Source organism: Oreochromis niloticus, linkage group LG6, assembly GCF_001858045.2.
Source record: "Oreochromis niloticus isolate F11D_XX linkage group LG6, O_niloticus_UMD_NMBU, whole genome shotgun sequence".
Taxonomy (NCBI): Eukaryota; Metazoa; Chordata; class Actinopteri; order Cichliformes; family Cichlidae; genus Oreochromis; species Oreochromis niloticus.
Window position 1 is genome coordinate 25,477,444 of NC_031971.2, and position 14,983 is coordinate 25,492,426.

The window sequence follows — 14,983 nt, forward strand, 5'->3', positions numbered from 1 at the left end:
GCGAGAATACGTTCGTTACAACTTCCTCCATTGAAGCGCCATTTTCGGCCTCGTCACGGGATTACAGCATGCTGTTCTCAAACAGATAATAAGACAAGTGTTTAGAGTTTTGATACCGGTTTTCCAGTATTTCATAAAATGGGGCGAAAAAAGAAGAAGCAGATGAAGCCATGGTGCTGGTATCCTTTTTGTTTCGACGACAAAATGCCGCCGTGGGAAGACGAGGGGCTACATGTTAGCTCGACAAAGGGAAGGCCCAAACTAGCCTCTTGACGCCCTAAAGCTTGCGTTAGCTTAGCGACTGGCCCTCACGAACTTAACAGTTTTGCTGGTTGAGTTTTACTTAATGAAATCTTTTTAAAGCTGTAAAATACTCTGAATCGAATGTATTTCATTTTTAGTAGAGTTTGGGTTCGTGGTGCTGGTTATAGGAAGCGAATAATACCTTGGATGTTAACGGCTCTGTTAGCATTTAGCTTCGTTTATGAATCAATCTTCAGGGCTGATCGGTCTTTAGACTTGTGTAACCAGACGATTTGCGCTACTTAGTCGTTGAGAGTGATGGTTATTTTAAGCAGTTCTTATGTTATTTTGCCGTCTTGTATGGTCGCTGAATTTTGATCTTGTACAGTGTTACTGGGCAGTCCTTAACTTCAGTTTCCAGGTACTGTAATCGAGACTTCGACGATGAAAAGATCCTCATTCAGCATCAAAAGGCAAAACATTTTAAATGCCACATTTGCCACAAGAAGTTGTACACTGGCCCTGGCTTGGCTATTCATTGCATGCAGGTATGGGTTTTTAATTATTAATAACCTTATTTATAATTGTAACATCTTTTGTTTTTTTTGTTTTTTAAAAAACCCCATTGGTTATAGGTACTCGACTATTTATTCGAGTTTGTGGTGGCTCATTTTGCATATTTTTCAGGTGCACAAAGAGACGATTGACAGCGTACCAAATGCAATTCCAGGAAGAACAGACATCGAGCTGGAAATCTATGGCATGGAGGGAATTCCAGATAAAGACATGCAGGAACGAAGGCGAACGTTAGAACAGAAATCACAAGGTTTGTTCACCTATGCAAGGGTTGTACTTATCTTGACTAAAACCTGATTTATATTATAGGGTTTGTAATATGATGCATGAGTCTTAGTAATCTAATATGGGTTACATAAGATTTTGCTTAGGTGTCAACATTTTCTGTTTTCAGAGAGTCAAAAGAAGAAGTCAAACAATCAGGATGACTCTGATGAGTCTGATGATGATGAAGCTGGACCGTCAGCTCAGCAGGTCGCTGTGGTCCAGGCCCAGGCAGGCTATGCTGGTCCAATGGCACAACCTGGGATCCCTCCTGTGGCTGGTGGACCAGTGATTCCTCCTGCAGGGTATCAAGGCAAGGATTTTTTTATTTTTTACAAACTTAACAATCTATGAATCAACCACACATATGAAAAGGGCTGAGCAGCTGATCAAATTTTAATTCCAGTTGCAATTTTGCTTTTTAATTAAAATCGTTATAGTGTTGAATTGTTTTGGAGTAGTTTTCTCATGCCTCCATTCTTCACATCCTTTTCATTTCCTTTTGCCAGTCGATAGAAGTTCAAGTTCATTCCAGGTTTATTTCAGTTTAAATATATTCTTTTTCTTTCCAGTTGAATTGTAATTCTAATGGTAGGCTATCTAGCATCCACAAATTAATGATATTTTTAAATATTTTTGCTAGATGGATTTTACTGCTGAATCACAGCTGCATTTAAGGAGACATGGGAATTTGATTTCTGTAGCACATTACATAACACATTACTGCTGGATGTGTCTCAAAATTAATTTACAATCTCAGATAATTAGTGTAATTTTCGGGCACGCATGACCTGTAATTGACCAACAAATCCACCTCATAATAATGATGGATTGGATTTATATAGCGCTTTTCAAGGCACCCAAAGCGCTTTACAATGCCATTATTCATTCACGCTCACATTCATACACTGGTGGAGGCAAGCTACGGTTGTAGCCACAGCTGCCCTGGGGCAGACTGAGGCTATATATCTACCTCAGTATATATCTTAGTATTTTTGCAATTTTTTAGCTACCTTCTTGAAAAGTTGACAGTATTAATGCAGTTTGTCCACCAGAGAGCACCAACAAATAATTTTTGTTCAGCGGTTGTATCTATTTTAACTCTAGTATAGATGATCTGTCATGTATACTTTTAACGCACTCGTTCAGTGTTTTGCCACAAATATCTAAATATATGACTGAAATGATTTCAAGTAACTAAATGGAGCCTGTAAAAATCTAGTTTGTGTATCCTTTTGCTGTGTTTATTTGCCTACTTGTTTGGTTGTTTGTGTGGCGTGATGAGTTATTGCTAAATAAATCTTCTCTAACCCGTTGTTACAGGAATGCCTCCTATGATGCCTGGTGTTCCTCCCATGATGCATGGCATGCCTCCTGCAATGCCTGGAATGCCACCAGGGTAATTCATTTACTAACTTTTAATTTAATAGTAACTTTACTATCCAGTGTTTTTTCTGTATGGATAATACAATCATGGAGCTAACTGAAATGCAGTTTTACTCTGGTTCAGTCAGATCAGTGTGTCCAATTTTTGCAGTATGATGCCAATGGGAGGGATGATGCCCCCAATGATGCCAGGGATACCTCCGGGTGAGTTGTGCTTGCATTTCAAAAACAACCATTGCAATTATATTACACAAAGAACTAAATTTGACAAATGTAATGATGTAAACATTTCTAATTCTGGTTCCGGTTCATCCTACAGCAGTCCCACCTCACATACCCCCAAGGCCAGGAATTCCTCACATGGCCCCAGCCCCTGCAGTCACTCGACCAGCAGCACCAGCGGCCCAGCCCGCTGTCACCAAACCACTCTTCCCCAGTGCAGCACAGGTGGGCATTGTGTAACCCCACTAACACACATGCAGTGACTTCTTAGACATTTGCCTCAAAGATATGTTATCGTTTTCTTAGGCGTCATGTTGGTAATGTAGTTTACTTTATCTGGAATTATACCATCAACAAGGTGTTTTATGATGACGTTGTGTACATAACAGGGTTTTTCCAGGCTTAAAATTTCAGCACGGAATCTGTGTCACCTTGCTCATATTTGGTACATTTCTGGTTGATTTGATAAACAAATGGTCAGAAGTGAAACATAACTAAAACCCCACTCAGAAAAGCTGGTTAGAAAGTAGTCTTGTATACCTGGGGGGGGGGAAACCCTCCTATTTTATTTCCCATTAGTTCTTATTTCTGATGTGTCACTTCCCTTTTCTAACCTCGTTTAAGGTATGTTGTAAAGGTTTCTCAAATTCAGATTTAAAAAAATAAATAAATTTGTAGACATGTTACATGCCAACGCTGTGGTTTCCTTTCCACCATGCTGCAGATGGGCTCTGGTGTTCACAGCAGCACAGCAGCTGTCTCCTCTCCATCTGCAGACCCTCAGTCTGCGCCTCCCCAGCCTCCCTTTCCTAACATGCTACAAGTATGCTCACAGACAGCATTCTGTGCACTGTGGCAGCTGCATGTTGAATATTTCTTAACACTGCCTGTAAATTCTTAATTTGCAAATGTAAACATGGCTGGATACTAACCATATTTGCTTCATAAGTCTACTTGTGCACTAAAATAGCCACGCTGGCCATGATGTTGGTGTCACAGGATGAGCATCTCTGACGAGAACTGACATGTTTTGTCTGTGAGCTTCATTAGTGTGCATGCGCTTTAGTTAAAATAGGCCTAAGACGAGATTTACATGAACTTTATTTAGAATCTTCCACGCTCTCTCAACCTCAGGAGCATGATGCAATTAGTACTTACCAGATTTTGCAAGATTTTTGTTTTGCTCCCTTAACCCGAGTTCTTCCCATCTGAAGTGCCATAGATACTTCTAGTTCTTCTTCATTTAATGCAAAATTTGCACTGTGGTTGAGACAAAATAAAATGGAAATGGAAATTGGGATTATTGAAATCATGATGTGTAATTTGTGTATTTAAGCTTCAGAGTGACCAAATCATGAATACACTTGTAAATTACAGTGCTTTGAAATGTAAAGCTTAAATGAAATGATTAGTCAACTTTTTAATTTTTTTAATGTTGTTGAGATGTCATCTTTTCACTGTAATTTTTTTTAATTAATTTATTTTGGGGTTATTTTTCATTCCTCTTCTTGCATCTTGCAAAATTAAGATAGTATCTCTTATGACTGATTTTTTTTTTTTTTTTTTTTTAAATTAATAATATGTATGGTGTCTTTGCACAGGCCCAGCAGACTGTTCCAGGAGTCGCAGGAGCTTCAAGTTCCCTCAGCACAGCCGCCTCCACTGACCCACCCAAAGCAACATTCCCTGCCTACACCCAGCCCTCTGTCTCTTCTTCTTCCACTTCTTCTAATCCCTCTAGCAGCACTGTGGCCAAACCCCCAGCCACAGTGACCAGTAAGCCTGCTACCCTCACCACCACGAGTGCAACTAGTAAGTTGATCCACCCTGATGAGGATATCTCACTGGTAAGTTGCTTGAGCTTTCTATTTTGCCCTTTTCACAGTAAGTAATGACTGATACATATTTATAATAGCACATTGGGCAATAGACAATAATAGACTGGTGCAGTATTTGACCACCAGCTTGATTCTGTATATCTTGATCATAATTCAGCTATATATTCAGAATATGTTTTAAGCGAAGCACTTTGGTTGCACATCCTTAATACTACTTAGTAGTTCTTCTTTTGTGGTTATGTTAAAGGATGATTCTGAACTTGAACATCCTCAGTCTGAAATCAGGGCACGTCAACATTGGTACTAAGTTCCTCATCATTTTTTTGTACTGTAAAGGGGCATAACAGAGTTTCTTTAGTCTGAATGTTTGTTCTGTGCGTTGTCCCTGCCAACAGGAAGAGATGAAGGCCCAACTTCCTCGTTACCAGCGTCTTGCACCAAGACCTGGTCAAGCCCATGTGGCTGCTCCCCCAGTGGCAGCTGTGGGTGGTATAATGCCCCCACAGCAAGGCTTGCCACCACAGCAGCCAGGCATGAGGCATCCCATACATGGTAAGAAAATTCTTTGTTTCTCTTTTCTAGCAAACTCATTTTTTGTGTAACTCACTGTTCTACCAGCTTGTGCTCATTACCTGTCTGTGGATCATTTTGGTTCACATTTCATTGAAAGCTTAGCTTTTTCTCAGCAGTCTCTGTCAAGTAGGTGTTTAATTTAAAAAAACAAAACAAAAAAACAACAACAACAAAAAAGTATATTTGGCTGTTTTAAAAATATAATTAATTGAATTTTGTAGATTTGGACAGGAAGGTGTATGGTGCACAGCAGGTGAGATCAAATGTCCTTTTGAACAGTAGCATTAAAACACTCCGTGCTCTTCTCTCTGTAGGTCAGTATGGTGCCCCTCCTCAGGGCATGCCAGGCTACATGCCTGGAGGAATGCCTCCATATGGGCAGGGGCCTCCCATGGTGCCCCCTTACCAGGGAGGCCCTCCCATGGGTATGAGGCCTCCCGTCATGTCTCCGGCTGGACGCTACTGAAGCAGCAAAGCAACCTGCACATTAGGTTTGAGGTTAACACCTTTCTATCACCCTTGTGCTTTTTCAAACCTAGCTGCAAGCAAAGAGCATAAAGACCAACGGTGGTGAAGACAAATATTTGTTAGAACACATGGACATTTAACGTAACATCTTTATTTGAAAACAGCCAAACACCACATAAGTTTTTAACAACTATAACGTTGTTAACTAATTACATGTGAGGATATATTTTTCCCCTTAGGTTTCACTCAGGTTCATAGAAGTGAAGTGTGTTTAAATGATTCATATTTCTTTTGAAGCTGCTGGAGTTTCATGAACGTACCAACTCCTTACAAAGGCAAGTTTCTCTTGTAAACATTTAATCTTATTTTTGTTTATTTTTTGGGGTGGAATGATTGAGGCCCTCACAGCATGCTTAGATGCTGTTGGACATTCGTCCCCAACCTTGGTTGGTGAGGGTCTCAGAAACTGGTTCCAGTTACATAGTCTATAAACTCCATGACTCATCAGGCTCTAGTTTTATTCTTTTTTTCAGGTTTGATTTAAATATTTCCTGGTCCTAAGTCTACTTGTATGCATCCTTTGTAATGTTTTATCAATCTGTTGTAATAAAATCCATCTTGAAATCCAATGCTGGTTTGTCCTGACGTGCGTGGAGGTGAGTCATGAAGGTTTGTACTGATGTCTTTTGTTTTTCTGCACAGCTTAGGGATTTGTTTAATGACAGAATTTTTTATCAGGTATTTAAAGACTAAGTTTGCCATCATCTGTTTTTTGTTGAGTGCATCCATCATTGCCTTTAATAATAGACTGATTATTAAAAATAAAAAAAAATTAAAAATCCTTTACATAAATTCAGAAGCATAATAAAGATTTCACACGCTTTAAGCTTGTGTACTTCCAGCCAAAAACTGAGATGTTGGCTAACTTTTTGTTCCAAAATACTGCATGGTGTACCTGTGATATGATGGAATTAACTGCAAATTAAGCAATACAGTCTGCAATGAAGGAAAAGCTAAGTTTCATTTCTGACCCATTAACTCCTACACACACACACACACACACACACGGTTGACTGCTTTAATAACGTTGGTGTCTGTCATGGTCATCTCTCTATTATGCATTGAACAGGGAAAGCAAAACAAAGCCAACAGCAGCAGCTCTGAGTTTAACATATGTTTTTTAAGATGAGGACTTTGCTATTTACTTTAGACTTCATTATAGTGTTAAGCACTACACTGCAGACAGTGATTATTTCTGCAGTCTTTCTCCCTGCAGTTTTATATTAGAGTAACTAGCACTGTCATTTCTATAGGAAAAATAAAATGTAAGAACATTTCAGACACCTGAGGGTCTTCTTGTGACCACTGCTGACCACTTAACATTATATTTCTAAAATGACAGTAAATCAACGCTTATTATGATTTTCAAAAGCGCTTTGTTTGACTGGTCTTTACCACAGTGCTGGCTTGTGTTGCTGCGTGGTTTTGTTCATGCTTTTAAATCCTAGATGTATCATAGTTGTCGGGCATCTGCGGTTATCCTGTGTTACAGATTGCTGTCTATAAAGCAATCCGTGAAAGAACAGACACCACAGGTGTGCAAATCTGAGGGTAGTGCATATATGGATTAAAGACAAAAAATGGCAGTTTAAAAAAAAAAGTACTTGTAGGTATTTGATGTGGCACAGTGTTTCCTCTGCCCATATCACTTACTGCTTTGTATTTGTTTTTGTCTGTAGCCCATCCATATCAGCTTTTCAGCCTTAAAACCCAATCAGCTGGCATGACAGGTCAGTTAAAACTCAGTAAGTACCTGGTGATGTTATAGTGTGGCTCCATCCTCTACATGTGGATGTTAGGCCTTGTATTATTAAATTTCACACCAATCAGCCACAGCACATGAACACTTGGACTACACGTCTCCCAGCAGCAGATTTAAGATGATTAGTGTCACTTCATCTGTGAGTGGTTTCAAGGTTGTGGCTCATTAGTGTGATGTCAGAAGAGCTATGCCTTAAGTGACATTGAAATGTGAACGGAGTTTGTCTCTTGTCCTGTCTGGGTTTGAAAATTACAAGCATGGTAAGTAGTCGTGGGATGGGCCGGCAGTGCGATCGCTCACTGGGGGTTCTGTTAAAGGGTCAGTTCACCTTGATTTAGCAAGTGGTGTCTAGCCCGATTGCTCTTAGTTTTTGTGCTTGCTAGGTAAATTCCAGCATCTTACTAACTTTGCACATTGACATTAAGGAATTTCTGTCAAATGTTTCACACCAATGTGATTGTCCTCCTCTGGGAAGTTCCCTTCAGTCACAAGAATCATCATCACTGTTTTTGTTCCTTGTAGTAAGTAAAATGATAATATGCATTTCCCCTGAAATGTTTTTGGTAAAAACACCGTGATTTCAGGATTAGTCTTATATAGCAGTAAAATTTAGGTTAAACTTGAATTTATTTTTTCTTTTCCTTGCTGTCTTACACGTTCTCCAAAAAAAATCACATTTTTTCCTGAACATAAACTTGTAGCGAGAATATCTGAACCAAAAAGAAGCAAAGCAGGACACCACAGGTGAGAGCTGAGGGGAAAGGTTGTTTTAAACTTGGGTGAACTAACTCTTAAATTCTGACATAAGAGCTAATGTCTGTAATATGTAAAGTGAAAGTATTGATACTGGTTAGGTGTTTTTTTTGGTTTGTTTTTGTTTTTTTTCAGCTTTTTGGGGTTTTTTGGGGGGGGGGTTTAGCATCAGGCTCATGTTTAGACCAAGCTATTGGATTTCAGATGAATATGTTCTTTGTGCATAACTATGAGTCTAACATGTGCATCTTATTCATGTCATAACGGTTTTCTGTATCAGATGCTTTATTTCTCTCTTCAGATATTAAAATATAAGCTGTCATATAAAGTACAGAAATAATACATGTCAATTTTTTTTATTTAATAAAAATAATTGAAATGTTCTGTTGACACTTGTTTTCTTTAGCGGGTTTAAAAAAACGTTCTGGTTTATAACATCCACATGTTCATGCTTGTAGGCGTTCAGAAACTATCTGCCCCTCTACGAGTCACTGCTCCGTCACAGAGTATTACTCAGATTTTTGTGAAAGATCAAAATTGTGGCTTTATTGCTGATTAACAGTCAAATAATAGTGAAACAGTGAAAACCTTGACTGTCAGTGGAATCTAATTTCAGTTAGTGTAATAAGCCGATCAGTTACTAAATTTAACATCTATTTCCTGTACTTCACACATTGCAATAACCTGATATGTGATGGATCATGACCTAGATGAGCTATATGGCTTTTTTTTTTTAATCCCCATTTTAAAATAAAATAATATTTAGACCTCCGAGTCCTTCCGTTAGTCACGTCACACTAGTCCTTCAGCAGGTCTGTTGGCTTCCGGTTAAATACTGCATTGTTTCCGCTCCTCACCTGTCACATGAATCCTCTTTTCATAGTGATTTTACATGCAAATTTGTTTTGACTTGTTCTTACTGTTTTTAACTCTTCTGTGTGACGTGACCTTAAATGTTTTGAAAAGGCTCCTAAAGTAAAGCACATTATTGCACATAGGTAGAAATGAAAAAGCTTCATGTAGGTATTCGTTTCACCTGCCATCGAGTAGTTGGTGTACAACACAGTATTAATGAACCCCTTGTTTTTCTTCCTGTGGCTGTGTGTTAACATCTATGAGAAATTAGTGATGCATTTATTAAACCTTAATTTATGGTTGTAAGCATGAAAACTGTGGACTTGCACCAGTAGTTTGCAGAAGTATCACGAGAGCATCTTTAATAGTTTTGCTTAGATTTTTATTTGAATGCATCCACATTCAGCAATTGAAGTAAAGAGAACAGTTGAATAAGAAAGCGAGTTCTCAAACTGTGACTCATTATTCAAAAAAATGCTATAAAGCCACCTCCGATACCTAATTGTGGTTTTCCTTATACAAAACTAGAGCACGAAATTAGTTAGTGTAGGTGAAGGTTGCACGAAATGCACTCCTTTTTTCTACCATGCTTCAGTTGTTGATGCGTTCAAATGATGTTACACTGCTGGAATAATCAGCTGTGCTATTTGTTCTGTTTTTCTTATATCTGCTAATTGGAATGTGAACAACAGCATGATGAATGTTTTGATAACTGGAATTTCCCATAAGTCAGAAATGATGAGGATTCTTATCTAGATTGACGAAATACTCTGTAGTTTTGTCTGTAGTTAGAAGGAGAATCGCAAATATTGAAGAATGATCCAATTGTCTTATAGCTGAGACCAAGTTTATTTGTACTGAAGCTGTGAAAAGCCCAAAAAAGGATATATCTTAATCTCTGTTACATTCTTCAGTAAAAACTTGAGATCTGAATATTTTCAGAGTACTTTCTTGAGTTTCTTGATTAATTTTTCAGTAATGAAATATCTTTTTAGTACCCTTTCTACACCCTTCAGGCACCGGACCTGTTGTATAGTCTCTCTCCAATGATGCAAATTATCATCAAAAAGCAGACACATCCTGTTCACGGACAAGTCGTCAACATCATTTCCTCTGGGACATACAGAAATACTATGTGAGGAAAGTTTTTTTACGAAACATGTGAAACCCAATTAATGCAAATGAAGCTCTGCTATTGAAGTTAATTGAAGCAAAAGAGGGCACATGCTGCTTCTTTCTTTAGAGCCAGTGCTCAGCAAATACTTAATATGATCCTAAACTTTCTATTTCAGCTGTGGTGTTAAATTCTTTAATTCATTGCTGTAGGAGGAGCTGATCCAACAGTCGTGATGTTGATTTGTTCGCGCTTCCTCTTGTGCATGTCTTGAGGTTTGAAGGTGGAGCTAATGGAGTTCCTCTTGGTTTCATTTACTGTAAGACACACTTGAAATTCAGTTTTTTACACTTGCATCTCTGCTGTTATGGTTTCCATCAGTGGCTTCCCACAAGATCTTAAGTGTGTGATGTGAAAGATGATTTGGATCCAATACCTTGCTTTTTTGTGGGCTCTAGTCATCACGCAGATTGGATTTGGTAAGTTTGGTTGTGTTCCTCAGGCTGGTGGCTGGTGGTGGTTTGATCACTGGGTTTTCTTTCAGTGTGAATTGTGCATGTGGCACAGTGGTTAGGGTAATTTCTGTGCAAAGGAATCTGAAGTCACTTGAAGTGCTGGTGGATAAAATGATAGAAGCAAAAAAGAGTGCACTGGAAATCTGTGAAAATTGTCTGGTCAGATTTCTTGAACTTTTTTTGCTTTTTGTTATAGTGTGAAATTGAAATTTAGTCACTTGGCAAGTCTAATGTCTTTTACAATGATAGAATGTAATCTAGACTTCAAAAATACAATTTGTTTTACATTTTGCTAAACAATACTCTTCATATTTACTATGTTTGTTGCCCTCCACTGCAGTAATTACCCGTGAAATGTTTTGAAAATACGTGAAAATTATCTTTATTTTTCCAACACTTTAAAAAATGCTTATCTAAAATAGAAATTAAAAAGCGACTAGAATGGTTTGCAAATCATTTGAACAATACGTTTAACGGAAAAAAATGTAGAGATAGAATCTTATGAACAAATTTTGAATTTTTAACATGTAACAGCTAAAGCCTTTAAAAAAAGGAGCGGTGGAACTAATTATGTTATACAATACTATCATGAGTCAGAGGCATACTCTTTCAAAAGTAAAGATGGGAAGTGGTTCACCACTTTGTGATCTTGGCGTAGGGTGCCAGTTGGGGGAACTGGTAACCTGAAAATCTGTCACATAATACCGTTTGGTTTGAGAAGAACATCCTTTTCAGTGAACGTCTTCCTTATTTCAACAAATTAACGCCAAACCACATTCTGCATGTAGTACAACAGAGTGGCTCATTAAAGAGTTTATTGTTCGCTAGAAACATTTTTTAGGTGCATACTGTCTGTATACATATACACACACATACACCTTCATTGCTGGTATTTACATTTTGCATACACCAGGTTTATGGAAATTTGGGCTAAGCATAAATTATGTTTAGTTCTTCTCTGTTTGTGATGTGCTTCTTTTTTTGTCAATTTGATAAAGCTCGCAGTGAGATTCGCTTCTTGAAGCAGCATGAGGGTGAATCTGTCGTTCTTCCCTGTGAGATTGAACAGAGGGACCCAGCGCCCTGGGGAGTCTACCTGAAACGCACCTGGCTGAATAATAAAGACGTGCTGTTTAAATACACCAAGGAAGATTTTACAGTTGGCAATTCTGCTGACAAAAGCCGCATTAGTGTCAGTGGAGACCCGAGCTTTCATTCTCTGAATATCACGATCTCTCAGCTGAAGGCCAACGACACAGACCGCTACTACTGCGAGTTTGTCGTGGAAAATCCGTCCTCTGCAGATGAAAAGATACCCTCAAAGACCGAATACTTCCTCCTTGTTGGTGCTGGTGAGTGTACTTTTTGATTTATTTTAGGTTTAGCGTTAAACTACACTTACACTTTCCAAACCTTATTACAGTACTAAGATGAATCTTTTTTTCTTTGGGGATGTAAAATGCGTAATATGGCGTCTCAGCAGTGCCACGAACATCTTAAAAATGTTAACAGAGCAGTTCTGGTTGTTTGTTTTTTCCTTTCATGCCAGGCTCATGCACATAGATTTGGAACTTGCTCCTTACTAGTGGCATCATTTCCATTATATCATTTTTATTCCCTTTCCCTTTGGAGATGTCCCTGAGTCAGTGGACACTTATCCAGAGCACGTGATAGAGAGATGTGCTGGGGGTTCAGCGGTACTCCCCTGCCTCCCCGAACGTGGGGAAGGCTTGGCCGTGGAGGGGGTGATTCTAAAGAGGCAGAAGGGTCGGGGACCTGTAGAGCAGCTGTACAACTCAAAGCAGCACCACAGCGGCAGCCGTTCTTCCTCCTCCTCTCAGTTCCCTGTTGAGAGGGTCCAGTTGTCCTCTGCGCCCAGCCCCGGTGGCATCGCCTACAACCTCACCCTGCAGCAGCTGCAGCCAGACGACAGTGCTTTGTACAGCTGCCAGCTGCTTCTGCACGGTCAACCCGATAGCAGCACCAGCCTAGGGAGACGTGTATTCTTTATTTCTGTACAAGGTGGGTCACGTCACAGTGAGGGTTTCTCACCAGGTGACTTCAGCTGACTGGCATTTGCTGTTCAAGATGAAATAAAAACTTTTTTCCATGCTAATTGTGAACATTTCTAGCTTTTACTAACAAAGCTGCCACTGATGATGTAATCAATAACACTGGGTTGCTGTGGGGCTTTTACAGCCAGCAAAGCTTATGGTCTGTATTAGTTTCACATCAACAATGTTCCAATGTCTTTTGCACTTTTCTTTCTCTGTAGGCATGTGAAAAACTGATAACACAAAGACAATAGCAGAAATTAATATATTGTGCATGTGAGATAAGTTTAATAAGGTGCTCGCCAAATCAATCTGATAACGCTAGTGATGTGAACAGGAATATTTCTGACTCATTTCCTTTGATGGTATCTGGTATGGAGGGGTTGTTTCTGAATGTAGTGTGAAGTATATCCTTTAATCTTATCTGCAATTCGGAAACAATTGAAAGCTTTTTGTTTTATTATTCTAATGAAGTCTCATTTTAAAGTTGTAATGATTTGTGTCATGATGTTCTACATTTCCCCCTCTGTAAACAGATATCCTCTAATCTTCAGCAGGTTTAGGGACGTGTACACTTTGTTTTTGAGGTTTTAAAGGTCATTGTGCTGCTTAGCATATCTCCTGCTTTTAATGTGCAAACCAAATCTTACCAGATGTTTGATAAGATTTTTTATTTGCCTATTTATGAACATTTAGGGGATTTTTTTATTCTTATCTTTGGAGCTGTTTATCCTAAAGTTTACAGAAGTTTTCACACTATCTGATATCCTTTTGAGATATATTATTCGAACTGCAGCTTAAAACTAAGGAAGTGACTTCTGATTCTGATTGTGTGTGTGTGTCCGTATTGAAAGAAGGCGAATGGTGTGGAGTTTCACATTTTAAACACGTCTTCCTCTTTCTGCTTCTCCACAGGTGGTCATTGGTGCGGTTGCTCCAGTTACTCCTCTCTGCTGTACGTTTTGTCATCAGCTGTGGGCGTTCTCCTCCTCCTCCTGCTCCTCACTGGATGTGTGTTATGTAAAGTGAGTGTCTTTTTATGATTGTAATGTGCTACCTTGAGTATGCTCGTACACAGGGGCAAGAGAATGAAATCTAACTGAAGCATTAGCACAAACAGCACCTGTTTGTTAAGATCATGCCTGATCTACAGCTCACCACAGAAACCACACTGGTTTCACAACTTTGTGCAGCCAGTTATCAACATGTTTGTCTTAAAGTTCACTGAAGAACACTTTCAAAAACCCTCTTCTTCTTCTTAGTTTAATACATTTGTATTACTTGCTTAAATTATAGGCCTTTATTTTTTTTCCAAGAAACAGCAAGGGTCGTGTCAGAGTCAGGTTAAGAGTTCCCACTAAGGATGTCGCCTTGAGAGAAAATGACAGACTTTGATTTTGACACAGGAAATTGAGAATGTGTGTTAAGTCTCTACCCTTCTGTGATTTTCTTTATTTGACTTCTCCTCCATTGTCAGGGCAAAGCACGCCACAAAGCACGCCGCAATGCGAAGTCACATAGTCCAGCGCCTATCTACGAGGAGATGAAGTCTCCCAGTCAAAAAGAGGCCCCTCTCCGTCTTAAGGAAATGGGGTGCTCCGAGTACAGAGACAGCCCAGCGAAGAGATCCTCGTCAGAGAACCACTATGAAACTCCAAGAACAGCTCTCAACAGCGTCAGAATCTAGAGCGACTTGTCAACTCAGCTTTTCAAGACACTCGCAACTCCAGTTAGCACACAGAAGAAAATGTTGCAGTTGGACATTTGTGCATGAACTTGGGTGGTGGGGGTCAGTTCACTTTCCGGTTTGGCGTAAATATTTTTCTGGCTATGTGCATCTTTTGTAATATTTTATTGATCTGCTGTAATAAAATCCATCTTGAAATTCAATGCTGGTTTGTCGTGATGTGCGTGCGGAGGTTTTTTCTGCACGTTGACAGAATTTCATTGGGTATTTAAAGATCACATTTGTCATCTTGTTTTTGTTGAGTCCATCCATCACCCTTTAGGGCACAGGTGTCGAACTCCAGGCCTCGAGGGCCGGTGTCTTGCAGGTTTTAGATGTGTCCTTGATCCAACACGGCTGATTTAAATGGTTAAATGACCTCCTCAACATGTCTTGAAGTTCTCCAGAAGCCTGGTAATGAACTAATCATTTGATTCAGTTGTGTTGACCTAGAGCAGGGGTCTGCAACCTTTAACACCCAAAGAGCCACTTGGACCCGGTTTCCACGCAAAAGAAAACACTGGGAGCGGCAAATACTTTTTGAAATCTAAAATGAAGATAACACTGTATATAT

At 39.3% G+C, this 14,983-nt stretch overlaps 2 protein-coding genes across 9 annotated transcripts; both read left to right on the top strand.

Annotated features, from left to right (window-relative positions):
- On the top strand, positions 1-6,199 carry znf207b (zinc finger protein 207, b). Of its 7 annotated transcripts, none has more exons than XM_025908234.1 (11): positions 1-179; positions 665-791; positions 931-1,069; positions 1,214-1,396; positions 2,407-2,482; positions 2,594-2,673; positions 2,789-2,916; positions 3,416-3,514; positions 4,293-4,538; positions 4,925-5,081; positions 5,417-6,199. In XM_025908234.1, the coding sequence occupies exons 1-11, from the start codon at positions 139-141 to the stop codon at positions 5,566-5,568; spliced, it is 1,428 nt and encodes a 475-aa protein (XP_025764019.1). In that variant the 5' UTR covers positions 1-138; the 3' UTR covers positions 5,569-6,199. The 7 variants fall into 7 exon arrangements, with proteins under 7 accessions (XP_025764019.1, XP_025764020.1, XP_025764022.1 ...); XM_025908235.1 differs by having other exon boundaries at positions 2,792-2,916; XM_025908237.1 differs by having other exon boundaries at positions 2,621-2,673; positions 2,792-2,916.
- A 221-nt stretch (positions 6,200-6,420) lies between these two features.
- LOC102080579 (uncharacterized) lies at positions 6,421-14,573 on the top strand. Of its 2 annotated transcripts, none has more exons than XM_005469958.4 (5): positions 6,421-7,360; positions 11,628-11,981; positions 12,262-12,651; positions 13,599-13,708; positions 14,161-14,573. In XM_005469958.4, exons 1-5 carry the CDS (start codon positions 7,354-7,356, stop codon positions 14,368-14,370), a joined length of 1,071 nt encoding a protein of 356 aa, XP_005470015.1. In that variant the 5' UTR covers positions 6,421-7,353; the 3' UTR covers positions 14,371-14,573. The 2 variants fall into 2 exon arrangements, with proteins under 2 accessions (XP_005470015.1, XP_005470014.1); XM_005469957.4 differs by lacking the exon at positions 6,421-7,360 and adding an exon at positions 9,930-10,593.
- Positions 14,574-14,983: the final 410 nt, after the last annotated feature.